This window comes from Oncorhynchus gorbuscha, linkage group LG04 (assembly GCF_021184085.1).
Source record: "Oncorhynchus gorbuscha isolate QuinsamMale2020 ecotype Even-year linkage group LG04, OgorEven_v1.0, whole genome shotgun sequence".
Lineage (NCBI taxonomy): Eukaryota > Metazoa > Chordata > Actinopteri > Salmoniformes > Salmonidae > Oncorhynchus > Oncorhynchus gorbuscha.
In genome coordinates, this window is record NC_060176.1 from 8903024 (window position 1) to 8924133 (window position 21110).

Sequence of the window (21110 nt, forward strand, 5' to 3'; positions counted from 1 at the left end):
GATGTCAGCCCACCACCTCAAGCTTCACCTCAACAAGATAGAGTTGCTCTTCCTCCCGGGGAAGGCCTGCCCGCTCAAAGACCTCTCCATCACAGTTGGCAATGCCACGGTGTCCCCCTCCCAGAATGCAAAGAACCTTGGCAGAGAACACTGTGTCGTTCTCTGCAAACATCAAAGCAGTGACTAGCACCTGCAGGGTCATGCTCTAAAACATCCGTAGAGTACGACCCTACCTCACACAGGAAGCGGTGTAGGTCCTAATCCATGTTAATATGTAGTTACTATGACTGAGATGTTGTTGTCCCACCTAGCTATATTAAGATGAATGCACTAACTGGATTAAAGCATCTGCTTAATTACCCAAAATGTCAATTTAAATGTAAGACCAGACTCTTTTGACTAAAGTACCTCTTCATACCCAGAAAATGGTGGATAACATGCTGGGGCCTGCAGCTGGGGCCTGTCGTGAGAGAGACAGGGTTGTGATCTCTCCACCAGTCTATACCGGCCGTATTTCAGAACCTCTCATCCCCATTTTAACAAGTCAGTCGCACCCCGCCCGGGGAATGCCTAAAACAGATGCAGCTGTCTGTTGGTCGGTGGAGGACTTTCTGCAGGGAGCGAGGGGAGGCTTGGTTGTGTTAGGGTGAGCCTGGCAGAGAGGGATGCAGTGGGATGCAGGCCAGCCACAGCAGCACTGGGGTGGAGAGGAGAGGGAGCCACTGCAACGTCCAGGCAGCCAGGCAGTCAAGCTCCTGACCCAGGACCCAGGGCAGGGCAGACTCATAGACTCACACAGACACACAATCTGGCCTCACACACATAATGAAAATGAAATATGGAACAGAGACAGGGCACTGGCAAAGACACCAGTCTGGATCAGCAGAACTGACTTTGACAGCCAAGACAAGGCTCTGGGGAAGAGACCACTGAATTACAGTAGTAGGAGTCTATGGTTTCACTCTGTCAGAACAGGGACCTGTGTTAGCCTACATGTTGAAACCACACTATTTTCAGCCTTTAAGAGGTCATTTTACCCTTATACTCTCCTAGCTTGAAACCATTTGAAATCATACGGTACTATTGACTGCATTCACAGGGAAATGTATCTTTAACGGGTGTGAAGAAAGTTTAAAGGAAGGAACAGAAGGACCATCTGTTATGTAAAGGGTATAGGGCCTAGGCTTGCACTCTATCCTCAGTGTACAATAAAAACACAGCAAATGTGAAATAAAAAGAGAGGTATAACGCATGCAAAAGTATTGACCATGAATGACCATCAGTGGATGTTGAGGATCGGGGGGGGTTCATTAAATTACTGTTACGGTGGACATGGTAAAAGTTGTATCTCCTAATTATCCACAAAGCATTCAGAACACACCCTCCAGATACCTAGGTGCAATACAGCTCTCCAGCCCGGATATATTTCACCATATCTTCAGCCCCACATCACCCGCCAGTAGAAAAGTTGCCATTTAAAAATACACACACCCTTCTCAAGTGCCTACCCTTGTCATGTAGAGAGAAAGAGCAGCTCAATGGAATTCCAGCCATAAAAACAGCTTTATTTTAGCATCCATCTGAAATGTGTAACCACATTCAACGTTTTCTATGGCTCAAATCTGGGTTTTCCTTCTTTCAGCGTAAAACCTGGATCGTGTACGAGGCGCACCGTATTCAGTGACAAGGTCCAAGCCTTTCACATTAAGATCCTGATTCATAGGTAGGGCTCAGTCTTTCCACTGTTAAGAGACAAAGGGGTATCCTAAAGAGACCTCGTTTAGCCTCTATGCATCGGTCAAACACAGTTTACAGTGCACACTACACTAATACTGTTGTACTCACTCTCATGATGAAGGCTCTTTATGAAGACAAACATCTGTTAACAAGTAGAGATATCCTGACTATAATATATGTAGGAATATGTAACAGTCCTCTACAGAGGACAGGCTTTTCCTCTTTGTGTTATACAGAGGGGAGAAACGGCACCTGAAACAACACATTTCTTGATAGGTAGAGTCAGTAGCACATTGCACTGAGGATCAGGACAAGTTCAAACAGTTCCCACCAAATTGTTCTGTTTCAGGGAAAATTACAGGAAGCCGTAGAAGAAGCCATAGAAGAAGCCACAAAGTATTTCAGCAGCCATCTTTAGCAGTAATATTGATCTTAAGAGCAGCTTCCAGCTCATTCTCTCTGTTCTTTGTTTACTCTTTGCTTCCTTATGTCAAAGACCCCAAATAACACATTTGTCACTTTACAATACCTATAGAGATATCCCTACACCCTATGTAAGATTTTCCTCTACTGTACTGTAGAAATACCACATCAACTCAACCAGAGTAGATAGTAGCGTATGGATACCGCGTCCAGTAACAAAAGCCATTAGACAACAAGGGTGGATTTGAGGATTTGTCCCATGGATCTGAGTGAGATGTGTGTGAGCCCCGTAGAATTTAAGGCAACACATGGAAAGTATCAACTAAAGCCCCTGTGTAGAGAGAAGAACTTAGCAGTGTTCTCAGTCTGCTAAAGTAATGTACTGTGGTCTCCAAAATGACTGCCACTCCTGACTGGCAATACACAAACAATACTTAAACAAATATAAACAATATCATTTTAGAGATAAACTCAAAATACCAACATGTGAGAAATACTGTACTTTATTAATGTTTCAATGGAACCAAACAAAATCATACATTTATTTAAAACAAAACACATTTGACCAAAATCAATGTTTCATAATTATTGGCACTCCTCATTTAGTACATAACGCATCCACCTCTGGCAAGGATAACAGCATGGTCTGATCCTGTAATGTTTGAAAGGTGAAGAAAAACATTTGGAGGGATTTTGGACCATTTCTCTATGCAGAACCTTCACATTCTTGGGTTTGCGCTTATCAACTGCCCTCTTCAACTCAGCCCACAGGTTTTTGATTGGATTGAGGTCCGGCGACTGAGATGGCCATGGCAGGACATTGATTTTGTTGTCACAGAACCATTTCTGTGTGGATCTCGAGGTATGTTTTGGGTCATTGTCTTGTTGGAAAGTCCACCTACGGCCAAGTCCCAGCCTTCTGGCAGAGGCAACCAGATTGTCAGCCAAAAATGCCTGATACTTGGTGGTATTCATTATGCCATCAATCTTAACCAGTTCCCCTGGACCTCTGGAATTAAAACAGCCCCACCTCCATATTTCACCGTGGGTATGAGGTGCCTCTCCTTGTATGCATCTCTGTTTCGACGCCAAACATGCCGATGCTGTATCTGACCAAAACATTACATTTTGGTTTCATCTGACCGGAGCACCTTCTTCCAGTCATATTTTAAATGATGTTTGGCAAACTCCAAGCGCTTGCATCTGTGTCTTGGGGTCAGAAAGGGCTTTCTTCTGGCAACCCTTCCAAAGAGCCTGTGGTTGTGGAGGTGGCGTTTGAACCTGGTGACTCCAAGACGCCACCAAGGCCTGCAATTCTTTACAGTGATTCTTGGGGATTTTGTTGCTTCTCTCACCATCCACCTCCCTATACTGGGGGGAAAAATGCATTTGCGTCCTCTACCCATGAGGTTTTCAACTGCTCCATATCTTTTTAATTTTTTAATAATTGCCCTGACAGTGCTCAAAGGTATATTCAATCGTTTGTGGATCTTCTTGTAGCCATTGCCAGATTTATGAAGGTCTATGACCATCTGTCTCTTTTGAATGGCCAGTCCTTTTGTTTTCTTCATGGTTGGATGACAAAGGGATATTGCATGCGTGTTACCTCATTTTTATACCTTAGTGAAACAGGAAGTGATGTAATGGCTCAATATAGTTTCTAAGACTTAGATCTACTTAAATAAGTGGAATTTAATTCCTGGTTTAATTTTGGTAGATGTTATTTACAATAATCTTTAAGGGTGCCATTAATTGTGAAACCTTCATTTTGAATTACATCAATAAATTATTTTGGTGGGTTCCATTGAAACATGAATAAAGTACAGTATTTCTCATGTTGGTATTTTGAGTTTCTCTCTATAATCATATTGTTTATATTTTTTAGTATTGTTTGTGCATTGCCAGTCAGGGGTGCCAGTAATTTTGGAGCCCACTGTATGTAATACATCTATACCATTTAGCAAAGCCTTTTATACAAAGTGACTTACAGTCATGCGTGCATACAATGTTACGTATGGGTGGCCCCGGGAATCAAACCCACCGTCCTGGCGTCGCAAGCGCCATGCTCTACCAACTGAGCTAAAGGGACTGTAGAAGTAGAATATGGTTTACTACTCTCTCACTGACAGAGATAGATGTCTCTCTAGCTCTGAGAATACCTTCATGCCGGATGGTTCTCGTGCTGCTATGAAACCTGGCACCATTCCGTTCATTTTCATACGAGCCGTAAGAGATCACAGTGGGCCACATGCCAAAAGTCATTCAACGTCATTCATTTCACAGTTTATGTTGCGCTATCTAATCAAGTGTGTAGTGCAATTCCACAGTTATGTTTTTAACCAAAAGTGCATTGCATATAACCCAGTTCCACAGTTATGTTTTTAACCAAAGGTGCATTGCATATAACCCAGTTCCACAGTTATGTTTTTAACTAAGAGTGCATTGCATATAACCCAGTTCCACAGTTATGTTTTTAACTAAGAGTGCATTGCATATAACCCAGTTCCACAGTTATGTTTTTAACTAAGAGTGCATTGCATATAACCCAGTTCCACAGTTATGGTTTTAACTAAGAGTGCATTGCATATAACCCAGTTCCACAGTTATGTTTTTAACTAAGAGTGCATTGCATATAACCCAGTTCCACAGCCCTGAGGCGGCTCATTGGAGCCAAGGCATCACAGCTGTAGGAAGACCAATCTTAATACAAAGCAAGACTCTGAGCACAGAGACCACAGAACAGACCAAGTGTTTAGCCAACTAAGCTCTCCTATATTCAGCATGCAGCCTGCCTGTCTCACAGTAAGCACAGGGACTTAATAGGGACCAATACAAGCAGGCTTACTGGCATTTTTAACCGATGACTACTGGATATCTGCCAAATCACTTTTTATACTATCTAGGGCCATTTTGAAGAAAGAAGATGTTCCGTTTCTGACATTCTCTAATAGTCTGATACTCAACTCACTGCCTGACTAACAGTATGAGCTCTGAGACATGGACCTAAAGGAAATGTCACCGTGTTTACTGAGCTATAAAGTCAGACTGATATATCATCAAAGTGGGTCAGGAACATGAACCAGAAGCATGCAGGGACACCTTAGGTCAGAGGTCAGATTGAGAGCTAGGTTGTTTATCATATTGATCCGGGATGGACCACAAAAAACACGTGTTTAGCCCGACTAATAGAAAGAGTAGAGGATCAATATGTATTTATTCAACCTGTATTTAGCCAGGTAAATCATTGAGAACGAATTATCTACTGCAATAATACAGGGATTGTCACTGAGCCTAATTTAGGTCAAACCTGTCTGTGTCTACAGTGTGTATTTAGGACTGTAGAGCTATAGGGGTATGAGTGGGCAGGATGCCAAGCTCTCCAGGATCTGCAGTGGGAAACTCTACTTATCTATTGGTGTGTGTGGTACACATAAATAAACACACATACTCCTGCATTATACACCCCAGCACCACCTCTCATCACACTAGGAAATCACCCCCACCCATCCGTGCACACACACATACACACGCACACACACCCTGTGCTTATTAAAAACAGCAACACAGAGTTGAGCACACAGTGCAGGACAGGTCTGCTTTCTGTTGAGCAGGACCACAGGAAACAGACAAGGCAGAAACAGACCTGGGCTCTACTCTATGCAACATATCTATAGGCAAAATCTGATTGAGCTCAAAGAGAATGCAGCCATAAGCCTCTGCAGACACCTTGTGAAATAACAGAGTCAAAGTTTAACCATACAAAGTAAAGAGATGCCTGCTGCAAACTGACTCCAGCTCCACACAGAGGGCAGAATAAACAGAGCCTTTGGTTACAGCTACAGTAGGAGATGTGATTTTATTGTACGCAAACAAAAAGGGCCAAGGCAGGAAAAGCAGATGTTTCAGTGTCTATGTCATCAGTCTACTTTGGTCTCCTCAATATAATTTATGACAGCATCTCACTGCTACTATGGGATGTGCCCTGACCTGCTGAATATATTCCCTAGGTGAGTATACACCGAAATCAGGCCTCAATACGTTCCCTAGTAGTACAGAATGGTCCCTGGTTGGTTTAGCTCACAATGTGTAGCAGATGGTGAAGTTACTGTCGGAAATGCCTAGGCTTTCTGGGGAAGTTGTGTTGACGTTAGCGTCGGTTCAAATCCAGGGTCCGCCTTGGACAGAGATGGACCGTGTTATACAGAAGTAAATTTACTGGGCAACTCACTGCAGGGTATCAGAGACAGAGGGCCAAAAAGGACCCAGACACATAGAGTAAAGTACAGTACACAGTTCTGTACAGTTCATACCACACCCACAGACCACAGCAGTATAAGCTACAGTAGAGTACAGAAGAATACAGTAGAGTACAGTAGAGCAGTCCAGTCTAGAAAGTCTAGTCCACACTACTGTCCATACCACAACAGTATAAGCTTCAGTATAGTCCAGTACAAGTATAGTAGAGTACAGTACACACTGCAGTCCATACCACACCCACAGACCAGCTGCATGAATACTGAGTGAGATCCCACCCCGGCCACATAAAAGCAGACCACTTCCTCCATGGGGTCAGCTAGTCACCACACTGCCCAGAGATCTATCGGCTGGAGGGCTAGAGTACTGGTGAGAACACTGGCCCCTGTGATAAATCACAATTTCACTGGTATTAAAAGTAGAAATTAGTCTAAACTAATATGAGATCAGAGGGACTCTTTATCTTGATTAAATCTTAATATAGTAAAGATCTCCACTGGATTACAGTGCATGGGGGAAAAAAATGTGGTTGAGAGCGCAGCAAATTGGGTTGAAGGGAGACTCAGAGGCAAGCACGAGTTCCTAGAGCGCAACTTGGAAAGGGTTCACTCAGAATTATGGCTTAAAATCATATTGGAAAAACATTTCTAAGAGTTCAATCCTAATGAAATAACAAGTCAAATGTATCCAGCTGCACACTGGACACAAAGCCAGTCAATATAACAGGTTTACACAGGGACTTATGTCTCTCCATTTTCTAGCCAAAGGTGTATTTTAGAGATGTACATAAAAAAAATAAAGTTAAAGGAACAAATATGTCCATCATGATCCTTCATTGGGATCCCAGATCCCAGATCCTGGACTCAGAACCCAGTCACCCCAACCTGACCTCTGTTTCACTCCTTATGGAAAGATAACAGTGTTATACTCTGCTGCCCTCTGCTGGTTATGTGTAATTGATTAAATGTTGTTAATTTAAAAAACGATCTTGTGTTTGGATGCAGTTGATCTTGAGAACTCTATTGGGGTTGTGTTTTATCGTGTTTGAAAGTTTGTGTGGAATGATGTCAACATTTCATCTAAATGAATTAAACTTAGCTTTTCTTCTCTGATTCCATCCATCCTGTCACTGTTCTGTTCTATTCCGAGTGGTTTGGCAGGAGTACACAGGCCTGGCCAGGCCACTGGTAAATGAGTTAAGTGTCCTACCTGACACCTCCCTGCCACACAGATGGAAGTCTCGTTCTGGCCGCACGGCGTCCCATCGATGACCTTATCTGATTGACGCACATAGAAGCGGAAACCGATCGCACGACAGTTGAGCTCACAACGCTGGTCCCCTGAAACTGTGACAGAGGAGACACAGAAACGAATGATTTGATATGATTTATGAGTACAAAACATTATCTCTCTAGTAGGGTGCCTGGCAGGGCTGTAAATGTACATTGTTCAATGTAGGTGGACAAGCTGGGTAGACTGCTGCATTAGAATTGTGATGTCGTGCAGTAAAGAGTTGTTGTTTTCTTCCATTGAGCCATGCTGCCATCTAGCAACTGATGTGAGGAGTGGTCTTGTTTTACATTTATTTTTATTTCACCTTTATTTAACAAGGCAAGAACACATTCTTATTTTCAATGATGGTTACTAGTCCAACACTCTAACCACTAGGAAAGCTAAATTCCTAATAAATCCAAGGGATCAAGGGAAGTTAACAGGTTATTTTCTCTTCTCTGGTGATCCATTAGTGGTAATTAGAACCACAGACCTCTGGATGGTGTCTCTTGTGTGGGAGGGAGGCAGATGCCCTCCAGGCCTGAAAACCACTGGGAGTTGGCAGGCAGTGGGGTGAATGTAACGTCAGGTTTTTAATCCACCTGCACTTGGACTTCACTCAGATGTTTTGCCCCTGAGGTTACAAGGACAGCTATGCTAAAAGTGTTGTAATTGCATGTTCATGTGTTTGAGATAGTGAACTTGACTTGTCCTCATCAACTAAACTGCAGTTATTTGAGCTTTAATCAAGTCATATGTCTGCCGTAAATGCCATTCACTCCAACAGAGAGAAGAAAAACATAACATGTTCATCAGTATCCTAAAAGTAATTGTCTATCCTTGAGGTGTTTTGACTGTTGCTTGGATACATAAGACACCTAGATGTCTAAACAGCTAAACAACATCTGGCAGCTCAGGACATTCATCAAAATGGCTGAGACAGGTGACATACTGTGGTGCTTACATCACCTCACACTTTGGATAATATTGTCCAACACCAAGGCAATATGAAAAACATGACAAGACCCTCCCATACCTTCATTGAAAGGCTCCCACTCGTACAGTCGACCCATGAAGGGATAGCTGTTGTAGGAAGAACACTGCACCGCTCTGATGTGTCTACTGGCTGGAGGACAGGCCTGGACAGACATATAGACAGATAGAAAGAGAGTGAATATGTGTCCCCCGGCCTACTAAGTCAAGACATGGCCACATTCTCCCCCAAGGTAAATTCAAATCAAATCAAAGTTTATTTGTCACGTGCACCAAATACAACAACCTGTAAGTAAGCATTACAGTGAAATGCTTACTTACAGGCTCTAACCAATGGTGCGGAGAAAAAAAGTATATGTGTGTGTGTGTGTGTGTGTGTGTGTGTGTGTGTGTGTGTGTGTGTGTGTGTGTGTGTGTGTGTGTGTGTGTGTGTGTGTGTGTGTGTGTGTGTGTGTGTGTGTGTGTGTGTGTGTGTGTGTGTGTGTGTGTGTGTGTGTGTGTGTGTGTGTGTGTGTGTGTGTGTGTAGGTAAGTAAAGAAATTAGGAGATGATGTCTTGTCCGCCAGTTTTGGTGTAAAACAACAGTAAAAAGACATTTGAAAAAATAGTAGCAAGGCTATATACAGACACCTGTCAGTCAGGCTTATTGAGGTAGTATGTACATGTAGGTATCGTTAAAGTGACTATGCATATAAGATTAACAGAGAGTAGCAGCAGCGTAAAAGAGGGGTTTGGGGGAGGCACACAATGCAAATAGTAACCATTTGGTTACCTGTTCAGGAGTCTTATGACTTGGGGGTAAAAACTGTTGAGAAGCCTTTTTGTCCTAGACTTGGCTCTGCGGTACCGCTTGCCATGCGGTAGTAGAGAGAACAGTCTATGACTGGGGTGGCTGGGGTCTTTGACAATTTTTAGGGCCTTCCTCTGACACCGCCTGGTGTAGAGGTCCTGGATGGCAGGCGGCTTTGCCCCAGTGATGTACTGGGCCATATGCACTACCCTCTGAAGTGCCTTGCGGTCGGAGGCCGAGTAGTTGCCGTACCAGACAGTGATGCAACCGGTCAGGATGCACTCATGGAAGTGCATAAGAATTTCCTTGCAGGAGTTGAGTCGCCCGGCTTCCTTCACCGGTCGTTGTTTTTTGATCTCGTTCCGGGGACCACTTTGTGACTATACTCTGTCGGCTCCCGACCGGCTTAGAGAACACCGCCTAGATGCCTTATCCCCCGTCTGTTTAGATTCTTGGACCTGTTGTAACGGGTTACCATCTGGGAATGATCAGAGAGGTTAAGTGAAAACGGCGCAACACTCCGTTAGTTGCAGCTGGAGAACCTTTGAGGATCTCAGGACCCATGCCAAATCTTTTTAGTTTCTTGAGGGGGAATAGGTCTCTCAGTCCCCTCCCGGCCAGGTCTCTGACCTCCTACCACTGTTGTGTCATCAGCAAACTTAATGATGGTGTTGGAGTCGTGCCTGGCCATGCAGTCATGGGTGAACAGGGAGTACAGGAGGGGACTGAGCATGCACCTCTGGGGAGCTACAGTGTTGAGGATCAGCATGGCAGATGTGTTGCTATCTACCCTCACCACCTGGGGGCGGCCTGTTAGGAAGTCCAGGATCCAGTTGCAGAGGGAGGTGTTTAGTCCCAGGATCCTTCCTTATCTTGTGTATGTTGACCTGTTTAAAGGTCTTACTCACGTCGGCTACAGAGAACGTAATCACACAGTCATCCAGTACAGCTGATGCTCTCATGCATGCCTCAGTGTTACTTGCCTCGAAGCGAGCATAGAAGTGATTTAGCTCATCTGGTAGGCTCGTGTCACTGGGCAGCTCGCGGCTGTGCTTCCCTTTGTAGTCTGTAATAATTTGCAAGCCCTGCCACATCTGACGAGCGTCAGAGCCGGTGTAGTATGATTCAATCTTAGTCCTGTATTGACGCTTTGACTGTTTGATGGTTCGTCGCAGGACATAGCGGGATTTCTTGTAAGCTTCCAGGTTAGAATCCCGCACCTTAAAAGCGGCAGCTCTACTCTTTAGCTCAGTGCGAATGTTGCCTGTAATCCATGGCTTCTGGTTGGGGTATGTACGTACAGTCACTGTGGGGATGACGTCCTCAATGCACTTATTGATAAAGCCAGTGACTGATATGGTGTACTCCTCAATGGCATCGGAAGAATCCCGGAACATGTTCCAGTCTGTGATAGCAAAGTAGTCCTGTAGTTTAACATCTGCTTCATCTGACCAGTTTTTTATAGCCCGAGTCACTGGTCCTTCCTGCTTTAATTTTTGCTTGTAAGCAGGAATCAGGAGGATAGAGTTGTGGTCGGATTTACCAAATGGAGGGCGAAGGAGAGCATTGTACGTGTCTCTGTGTGTGGAGTACAGGTGATCTAGAATTTCTCTCCATCTGGTTGCACATTTAACATGTTGATAGAGATTTGCTAGAACTGATTTAAGTTTCCCTGCATTAAAGTCTCCGGCCACTAGGAGCGCCGCCTCTGGATAAGTGGTTTCCTGTTTGCTTATTTCCTTATACAGCTGATTGAGTGCGGTCTTAGTGCCAGCATTTGTCTGTGGTGGTAAATAAACAGCCATGAAAAGTATAGCTGAGGACTCTAGGTAAGTAGTGTGGCCTGCAATTTATCACAATATACTCTACTTCAGGTGAGCAAAATCTAGAGACTTCCTTAGATTTCGTGCACCAGCTGTTGTTTACAAATATGCACAGCGTGGAGTGGGCTGTTCTATCCATGTTGTCATTCAGCCACGATTCCGTGAAACATAGGATATTACAGTTTTTGATGTCCCGTTGGTAGGATATTCGTGATCTTACCTCGTCTAGTTTATTGTCCAATGATTGCACGTTGGCGAGTAATATTCATGGTAATGGCAGCTTTCCTAGTTGTCTTCTGCGGGTCCAGACGAGGCATCCGGCTCTTCTTCCTCTGCGTCGCTTCCTTTTGCAAATAATTGGGATGTCTGCCCTGTGGGGTGTTTGGAGAATATCATGTGAGTCCTGCTTGTTGTTGAAGAAATCTTTGTTTAATCCGAGGTGAGTGATCGCTGTCCTGATATCCAGAAGCTCTTTTCTTCCGTCCTGATATCCAGAAGCTCTTTTCTTCCGTCCTGATATCCAGAAGCTCTTTTCTTCCGTCCTGATATCCAGAAGCTCTTTTCTTCCGTCCTGATATCCAGAAGCTCTTTTCTTCCGTCCTGATATCCAGAAGCTCTTTTCTTCCGTCCTGATATCCAGAAGCTCTTTTCTTATCCAGAAGCTCTTTTCTTCCGTCCTGATATCCAGAAGCTCTTTTCTTCCGTCCTGATATCCAGAAGCTCTTTTCTTCCGTCCTGATATCCAGAAGCTCTTTTCTTCCGTCCTGATATCCAGAAGCTCTTTTCTTCCGTCCTGATATCCAGAAGCTCTTTTCTTCCGTCCTGATATCCAGAAGCTCTTTTCTTCCGTTAGATACGGTTGCAGAAACATTATGTACAAAATCATTTAGAAATATCGGCAAAAAAAACACAATAATAGCACAATTGGTTAGGAGACCGTAAAACAGCGCCATTTTCAGTCTTAACAATCGGTGCCTATCAAAGTCAACCATCGCAACATTTCCACTATAACTGTCTTATCAGACCTCATCTTCCTTAATAACCCCCATGTTTTACCCTTCACGATTGATTTAGCTGTTAAGCTGTGGGTTACAGTGAGGGATTCATTCATAAATGATCATAAGTGATGGCTGAACCGTTCTTACATCAGTGTTGCAAATCTTGTACTGGTTGTGCTCTCCCACACAGGAGGAGGTGGGCAGTGGGTTGTAGGTCTGTCCAAAGGGTTGCTGAGCCGCTGAGGCCTGGCTGGATGAGTGCTGCTGCTCCTGCCTAGGTTGGTGCCCCTGGCTGGGCTGGTAGAGTGAGGAGGACCAGGGTGGGTTAGAATTAGGGTTAGACCTGGGCCTGGGGGCTGGGTTAGGGTTAGAGTTAGCCCTGGGCAGAGGGGCTAGGTTAGGGTTAGCCCTGGGCTGGTGGGCTGGGTTAGGGTTAGCCCTGGGCTGGGAGGCTGGGTTAGGGTTAGACCTGGTCTGGGAGGCTGGGTTAGGGTTATATCTGGGTTGGGGGACTGGGTTAGAGTTCACCCTGGGCTGGGAGGCTGGGTTAGGGTTAGACCTATGCTGGGGGGCTGGGTTAGGGTTAGTGTTAGGGTTAGCCCCGGGCTGGGAGGCTGGGTTAGGGTTAGACCTATGCTGGGGGGCTGGGTTAGGGTTAGCCCTGGGCTGGGAGGCTGGGTTATGGTTAGCCCTGGGCTGAGAGGCTGGGTTAGGGTTAGCCCTGGGCTGGGAGGCTGGGTTAGGGTTAGACCTATGCTGGGGGGCTGAATTAGGGTTAGCCCTAGGCTGGGGGGCTGGGTTAGGGTTAGAGTTAGGGTTAGACCTGGGCTGGGAGGCTGGGCTAGGGTTAGCCCTGGGAGGGGAGGCTGGGTTAGCGTTAGACCTAGGTTGGGAGGCTGGGGGCTGGTGATAGACTGGGCTGTAGCTGTGGAGATTGTAGGGCGGACGGTAGGGGTTTGGCCTGTGGCCTCCGTGCCTGGTGGCTGATGGGCTGGGGTCAGAGAGTGGGGAGCGTCTCTGTCTGTGGGAAAGACCAGCCCCTGTCTCTATTCCAGACATCTGGCCTTTGTCTGTCTGGAGAGACACAACGTAAGGCATCCTCCCATAGCCATACTTCCCTGGAATGATGGGACTGTCACTGCCCATCCTGAAAACACACACACACACACAAACACACACACACACACACGTGTAAAGACAATTGTCTGTGTATAATAGCCTCCACTTACGGCATTTGTTTACTTTCAAAATGTGTTGCCTGGATTATCAAAGACTGTCAAATAAAATGTCAAAGACACACATCACAAGTGCAAATTACTTCTGAGAAGCGGATGGATATTAATGTCAGCAAGCAAGCGCCAAGCAGAGAGCGCTTTTGTCTGGAGGCTTGGATTCCTACGTCAACAACCCCCATTACTCAACTGTCAGCTATATTTATTTAAAAGCTTTTTAACTCGAGCTCACAGGAAGGAGGCCACAAACCCGCCAAGTACAAGCCGAGCCATTGACTCCATCCATAAAAGAATAGCTTTACACTGGAGGGGAGTCCAATGAACCATGGGTTGAGCTGGAGCTCCACAGGGACACTTTTAGACTGGGCTGCTCAACATGCAGGGCATTAAACACAGGTCAGACTGAAAGACAGAGACAGGCCCCTGTCTGTATGGTGTGATAGATACTGTACCTGTGTCCAGCATGGGCCTCTCTGTCTCTCTGCTGGTCCCTCAGCTCGCCTCGGCGGGCCAAGCTGGTGTTGCTGTTGGAGGGTGGGGGTCTCCCAGGATTGGTGCGGTGCAGCGGGACAGTGGGTCTTAGGGCAGACATGACATGGCCTGGGTTCTGGTTGGGGTGCTGGGGGAGGTGGCCACCTGGCCTGGAGGGGAAGGCAGCTGCACCCATGGAGGGGTTGTAGGAGGGTAGGCAGGGTCGGTTCTGTTCCTGAACCCCTCCCCCACAGGAGCGGGAGCAGGAGGACCAAGGCCCCCAGGAGCCCCAGGAGCCTGGGCCCCCACCCTGCACTCCTCCAGCCTCCTGCTGCTGGGGCTCTGCCCTTTGAGGAACCTGCAGGAACATCCTGAGTTAAAGCCCTACACCACCCACAGCACGGATAACAGACACCACTTGAGAGCAAACTAGAGAAGCAAAATAATAACATCATTACATTAGAGGGCTTCCCAGAAATCATTCTCATGAAAGACTTGATGCCAATGAGACAATGTCATGTCATCAACAATGTTTTTTTCTCTCCCTCGCTCTGTATGAGATTAGCCTCTGTTCATGTCAGATAAAGCCCATATTTGTCTGATTAGAGGTTGTCTGCTACTCTCCCATCCCCTACTGACTACCTGCATATCGCTCTGTTGACTCTAGCCCTCTGTGTAAAGCTGCCAGAGACGTATTAGCGTCTTAGTGGCTATCACTGCACTCTCTGTCTCAGGACCCTGCGCCAGCCAACCCTGCCCTGCGCCAGCCAGCTTTGCCCGAGGAGCCGCAAAGAGGGAAATCCAGCTCTTTAAAGAGCCACTTTGTCTACATTCATCCTGTCCTCTGTGAGCTTACACATGCACATGGTAAAGGCTCAGCCTCCCTTTGGCGTTGAGAAGACTGTAAGAGAATACCCAAACGGATAGTAGGGAGAGTTGGCAGATAGCTATCCTTCTGTCAGTCACCGACATGGGGCTATTCAGAGATCACTCAGACCATGGCTTCCTCCTCGCTGCAGCCTTTGTAATTCTACTCCACTGTCATCTCCAGGGTCAGCCATGGGTCAAACAGCTGGACTCCTGGAAACGCAGAGGGCCAACAGAGACAAGCTCTCTCCCAGAGAGGAATGCCCTGTCAGACAGTTGTCTGTGATTGGATAGTTAGCCTGTCCATCAACACTCTCCAAAAGGACAGTTATAAATATTGGTCCATCATTAATTTGCTCTCTCTCTTTCCCTATCTGTCTCTCGCTCTTCCTTCCTCAATGACTGATTGCATGTTTACATGGGCCGGGATAGACTAGTGTTGTATTCAATGGCTTTGTGGTTGAACAATAGCATCGCGGCAGCAGACATTATAATCTTCCTCTGTACAGTTGAAAGGAACTGGAGGGTGCTAATTGGCTAGGGTTGGCTAGGGTTACGATCGGAAGACAAGATTATGCCTTCTTTGGCAGTTCAGATTCCGTGAGTCTGTGCCAACCGGCGTGAGATGATGATAAAGGCGAGTGATAAATTGATTCTAAGGCTGCAAACACACGAGGGAGGTATATCAACCTGGGCTTGGGGATGTCAAACAGACCACACACATTAAAACACAGATTCCGTGCCCTCCACTCAGCACAACCCCCTCCCTGCTCCCCTTCTCCCCTCTGCTGACCCCCAGCCACTCTACTGACCTTCCTGTGGTCTGTAGTGAGCTGGCAATCCAGGGGATTTGGCCTGAGCAGCAGCAGAAGCATGGAAACTCTGTGTGTGACAGATAGCATACTGAGCTATAACACATTTAACAGCAGTTTTTACAGAGAAAAAAAAAGATTCTTATCTGAAATGGAGACAATTAAAACAAAACGATTAAATTGAGTCATGCATAGTGCATGATCAGCAGCTGCAGTGTGATACAACATGTTTATGATGAGTCTGTTCAGTGTACAGTACACCAACATGATCAGACTGTAATAAGTGTCAAGTGATATCTCACCTCAGAATCCAGATACAAAGTCCCCTCATATCTCCTAGTTTTGGGGGCTACAGTACCTAAAAAAAGTATATGTTGTATTTGCAGACATAATGACATTCATAACACAGCAATAAAGCAGTAATATCATATTTAACACAAAGCTTTCACCTCAAGACTACATACAGTGTCTGGTCTGCTCTTTAGTGAATCAGATTGTCTGAAGGTTCTGCCCACTTGACCATGTGTGTTGACCCTTGACCCTAACCCTGGTCCTGATGAGTGCCCACCCACGGAAACAGAACTCCATTTTCAGATGGCTGGACTGCAGTGTGCTCATAGTAAAAACGAATCTGTGATGTATCTCTCAAAATGAATGTGGGGGTATAAAGATCACTTCAACTTAAACATAGACCTATTGTCAGCCTTGGTCATTGTATTTTGTGTTTTTGTTATATGTTTGGGTAGGCCAGGGTGTGACATGGGTTTATATGTTGTGTTTTGTATTGGGGTTTGTATTATTTGGGATTGCGGCTGATTAGGGGTGTGGTATAGGTTTGGCTGCCTGAGGCGATTTTCAATTAGAGTCAGGTGATTCTCGTTGTCTCCGATTGGGAACCGTATTTAGGCAGCCTCAGTTTCGCTTTGTATTTCGTGGGTGTTTGTTCCTGTCTCTGTGTTGTAGTCACCAGATAGGCTGTAATTAGTTTCACGGTCCGTTCTGTTGTTTTTGTATTTCAGTTATTTCATGTACCGCGATTCCTTCATTAAAAGTCATGAATAACCTACACACTGCATTTCGGTCCGACGAACGCCATTACACCTATCTGTTTTGTTTGTCTCACACTGGTGCAATTCCACTCCACGTGAGGTTTGGAAAGTTCCATTGTCATTAAATAAATAATATCCACAATATCTATTTACTTTATTTGCACAATAGCCTATACTTGTAATTTATCCAAAAACATGTAGGCTAGGACTATTAATTCAAACTTCTTTAAAACGTATTATGAGGCTGGGCTATTACAAATATGATTCAGTTATGGTAAACAACATCACAATTGCAGGCATGTATATATCTGTGTTATCAACAAACAGAAAGCTGGCTGCACCCTGGGCAAAAAGATCGACATTCTGTCAAACCCGACAGGGACGGGACAGGAGGCTCTCGTCCAGGCTGAGGGGTTTGGATCTAAAGTGTGAGCGCACAGGAGCGAGCCAAATTAAATTACACATTCAAAATCTGAAATCCTTAGCAATTTATGAGAAACATAGCATGTAGGCTACCATTTGAATTTTATTTGAAAGAAATTAGTCGACAAACAAAAACATTATACGCATAATTATGTGTAAATTACTAACTTGTCAATCATTTCATCAATTGCATTATAATGTTTCCTAATGTATTATATGATTATGATTAGGCTATTATGATTATTATTAGGCCTATATTATTACACTTTCATAAAACGTAAAATGTCTATTCCTACCTTGGATGATTGTGCATGTGTTTGCTACCTTGTTGCTTTCTCCAGTGCAGTATTGCTGCTTCTCAATTGTAAATTGTGGCGCCAGTTATCCTAAAATCCAAGCGCATCGCCAGAGTTCCATCCAGGTGTAAATAAGTTACTACCACATAATCAATTTTAAACCCGCTCCAAATATCCAAACGTTCTGTAGACGTGCTGGTCACTGGTCAACATGACTTTATTCCGTTCACTTTCTCCCTCTCTCTTTTTCTCTCTCTATCTCTGGCGTCCTGAAACACAATTCTACTCAGAGAGAAGAAAACAACGTGTTGCGCCCTCTGCTGCCTCAATCAGAGAGAAAGAGAGAGAGAGAGAATGAGAGAGAGAATGAGAGAGAGAGAGAGAGAGAGAGAGAGAGAGAGAGAGAGAGAGAGAGAGAGAGAGAGAGAGAGAGAGAGAGAGAGAGATAAACTGAGTGTACAACCCCCCAGCCTCAGTTTGTTGGGGCATGGACTCTACAAGCTGTTGAAAGCGTTCCACAGAGATGCTGGTCCATGTTGCAGTTCTTGACACAAAACGGTGCGCCTGGCACCTACTACCATTTCCCACTCAAAGGTATTTAAATATTTTGTCTTGCCCATTCACCATTTGAATGGCACACATATATCATCCATGTCTCAAGGCTTAAACATCTTTCTTTAACCTTTCTCCTCCCCTTCACCTACACTGACTACACTGACCACACTGACCAGGTGAAATCACCTGGATTCACCTGGTCAGTTTATGTAATGGAAATAGCAGGTGCCCTAAATATTTTGTACACTAAGTATATATATTTTTCTAAATGCTTTATTAACTCATAAATCTGTCCTCTTTCCTAAGGTTTGTCAGATTTTCATCATCATCTATAAGATATGTTCTCCTCCTCCGGTATAGTCTCTGAGAGTGCTTCTCTCCTGGGTGGTCACTACCATCCTCTCACTGCTGAAATATGGACCATGACAATTCTCCATTCCTACAGAGGAAGCATGCTGTAACATGCGCACAGAGTGTAGAGACCAGACTAGGTAAGGGCTATTGCTGTCATTACTGCTTGACAACCGCAATCAATTCATTGGTACACAGGATAATAATTTGTAATAACACAAATGTCAAACTGCCCCAACTCAGTCTTTTGCTGAAAGACCAAATACAATAAAAAGGGCCAGGGAAAGTATTTTAAAAAATGTTAGTACTATGTAAATGTTAGTGTGTGTGTGTGTGTGTGTGTGTGTGTGTGTGTGTGTGTGTGTGTGTGTGTGTGTGTGTGTGTGTGTGTGTGTGTGTGTGTGTGTGTGTGTGTGTGTGTGTGTGTGTGTGTGTGTGTGTGTGTGTGTGTGTGTGTGTGTGCGTGCGTGTATACTGAAAGTCTCACTACCTATAATGGCCTGTTTCTTGCTCTATCAAGTAAATAAAATATACTGTGAAGGCCCATGGCCTTGTTCTCCCTGGCTTGCAGAGTTGCCTAATTTGAGTGGATGAATTAAGATCGTGCTTGGTTGAGCGTGCATCCTAAGCTCCATCGTTTTCTTACTGGCTTTCATTGTATAATATATACACTGTGTGACATATGTGTCTCATCATGGCCTTTGTGCCCAAAGGTGCCGGCTATCATCATGGCTTTTTTCAATGGTGGGACCATGTTGATGCTGGCTGTGAATTTGCCTTTAACCTCTATGTTTCCAAACCATGGTCACGGGTGACCGCACCCAATTATAGCAACTTAATGAACTACTGTTCCGGTTGACCCATTCAAACTATACAAGGAAACACGTTCGAAAGGAGAGCTGTTCTGTCATCTGACAAAAATGTGAACCCCCTGCCATCAGACGTACAGCACATTCAGCACTGTAACTAACAATAAACAATGTGCTAAGCTCATTCCAGGACCAGGGAAAAGTAATACTCTGTCCTATGAAGTGGAACTAAGAGGAATCCATGTGTCCAGATAATACATTATGAGGAGGTGGTGTCTCAGTGGGATGGCTTTACGAGCAGAATCAATAGAACACACTTAAAAGTAATACTCTGTCCTATGAAGTGGAACTAAGAGGAATCCATGTGTCCAGATAATACATTATGAGGAGGTGGTGTCTCAGTGGGATGGCTTTACGAGCAGAAACAATAGAACACACTTAAAAGTAATACTCTGTCCTATGAAGTGGAACTAAGAGGAATCCATGTGTCCAGATAATACATTATGAGGAGGTGGTGTCTCAGTGGGATGGCTTTACGAGCAGAAACAATAGAACACACTTAAACGTAATACTCTGTCCTATGAAGTGGAACTAAGAGGAATCCATGTGTCCAGATAATACATTATGAGGAGGTGGTGTCTCAGTGGGATGGCTTTACGAGCAGAAACAATAGAACACACTTAAAAGCTAACTCCTCATCAGCAGCACCTCAGACTCTCAATCTGTCCTTTGCTTGAGAAGTAAAACAGTTTTCTATCGGATACTTCTGCTCCATTCACCCATACACAAACACATTGCTATCTTAACTGGTATCAAATGTCTCTATTTGCTGTATGATACCTGTACACCACAGTACAGATACATATTTTGATATACATGAGTGAACTGATAGCAGAGGCTACTATCAGAGCCAACAGAGCTGGTTTGTTTACAGTATAACCAGTATTTAATCCTGTGAAATACATCCTGCATGACAAGTAAATAATACAACACAAGGTTACTGCCAGTTTCTGTCGTCACATACTCTATATGGAGAAGTATCTAGGCTTATAAAGAAGCTATTACAGTGGAGACAGGTAATACACTCTGGTTTGAGGATAAATTGGACAAATAAAAAATGTATAATCTGTCATGATAGTCTATTGTTTTGATAACAACCGACACACTGTATGAATTCCACTTTCATTGGTTGTGCATGCCACCATAATGCATTCTGTTAAAACATTTCCCTAATGTCTGAATAAGTTCACGAATTATGCATAAAGAGTAACCTTGCCTAAGACCTTGAGACTCATGTTAGCAGTCAGAGCTCATGTTCAGTGGGCTTATGCAGTCTAGATTCCCACAGACAACCTGGGTTCTATATGCATGTGCCAATCATTCTCGAGGCATCCAATATTTATTCAATAAAACATTTTTTTGTTTCACTCTTACCTGAGAGCTTTTTCCTTTGCTAGTATCAAAGATTTGAGTGGATTAAGGTGAAGATTCCTCAATGACAGCAACACCTACATGGCAATATACTGTATTAATTAATATGACGGATCCTATGCAGCTCTTTGAGACTACAAACACACTGGGTGTGTTTTGCTTGTCAACAGCAGAGCTCTCCTTGGCCTGCCTCCATTACAGTGTCGAAGGAGGAACCTTAGGCTGGGCATGATATAAGAGTGTGGGGGAAAATTCAGCTGGGAATACATTGCTTTGGAAGGAAACTCTACATATGGTTTGATTTGATACCAGCATCTCTCAAAAATGTTCTCAAGAACTGAGTCTGCAGAAGTTATATTTTATGACCTTGTTTTGCTCACATCAAGGATTGTTGGTTCTCATGCACCAGCCCAACAGATATCAGAAGGACGTTTTCCAATGATGGATTCCAGTACCACATCTTTCAGTCAGTTTAAAAATAAGCTTCTAAATAAAGAGTATAGACCAATAAGGGCGGTTATTAC

At 44.5% G+C, this 21110-nt stretch overlaps 1 protein-coding gene across 3 annotated transcripts in view; it reads right to left on the bottom strand.

Annotated features, from left to right (window-relative positions):
* Positions 1-20722, bottom strand: part of LOC124033598 (thrombospondin type-1 domain-containing protein 4-like) — a 48391-nt gene extending 27669 nt beyond the window's left edge. The window contains exons 1-7 of one of the 3 annotated variants that reach the window (XM_046345680.1): positions 20590-20722; positions 15975-16030; positions 15673-15742; positions 13975-14351; positions 12438-13437; positions 8723-8825; positions 7624-7760 (exon numbers count right to left, since the gene is read on the bottom strand). In XM_046345680.1, coding sequence (XP_046201636.1) covers positions 7624-7760; positions 8723-8825; positions 12438-13437; positions 13975-14351; positions 15673-15742; positions 15975-16003 — 1716 coding nt within the window. In that variant the 5' untranslated portion in view covers positions 16004-16030; positions 20590-20722. Of the gene's footprint in view, positions 1-7623; positions 7761-8722; positions 8826-12437; positions 13438-13974; positions 14352-15672; positions 15743-15974; positions 16031-17440; positions 17699-20589 lie in introns of those variants that run through there. The other 2 variants (XM_046345679.1, XM_046345678.1) reach the window with 2 other exon arrangements.
* Between the last annotated feature and the right edge of the window lie 388 nt (positions 20723-21110).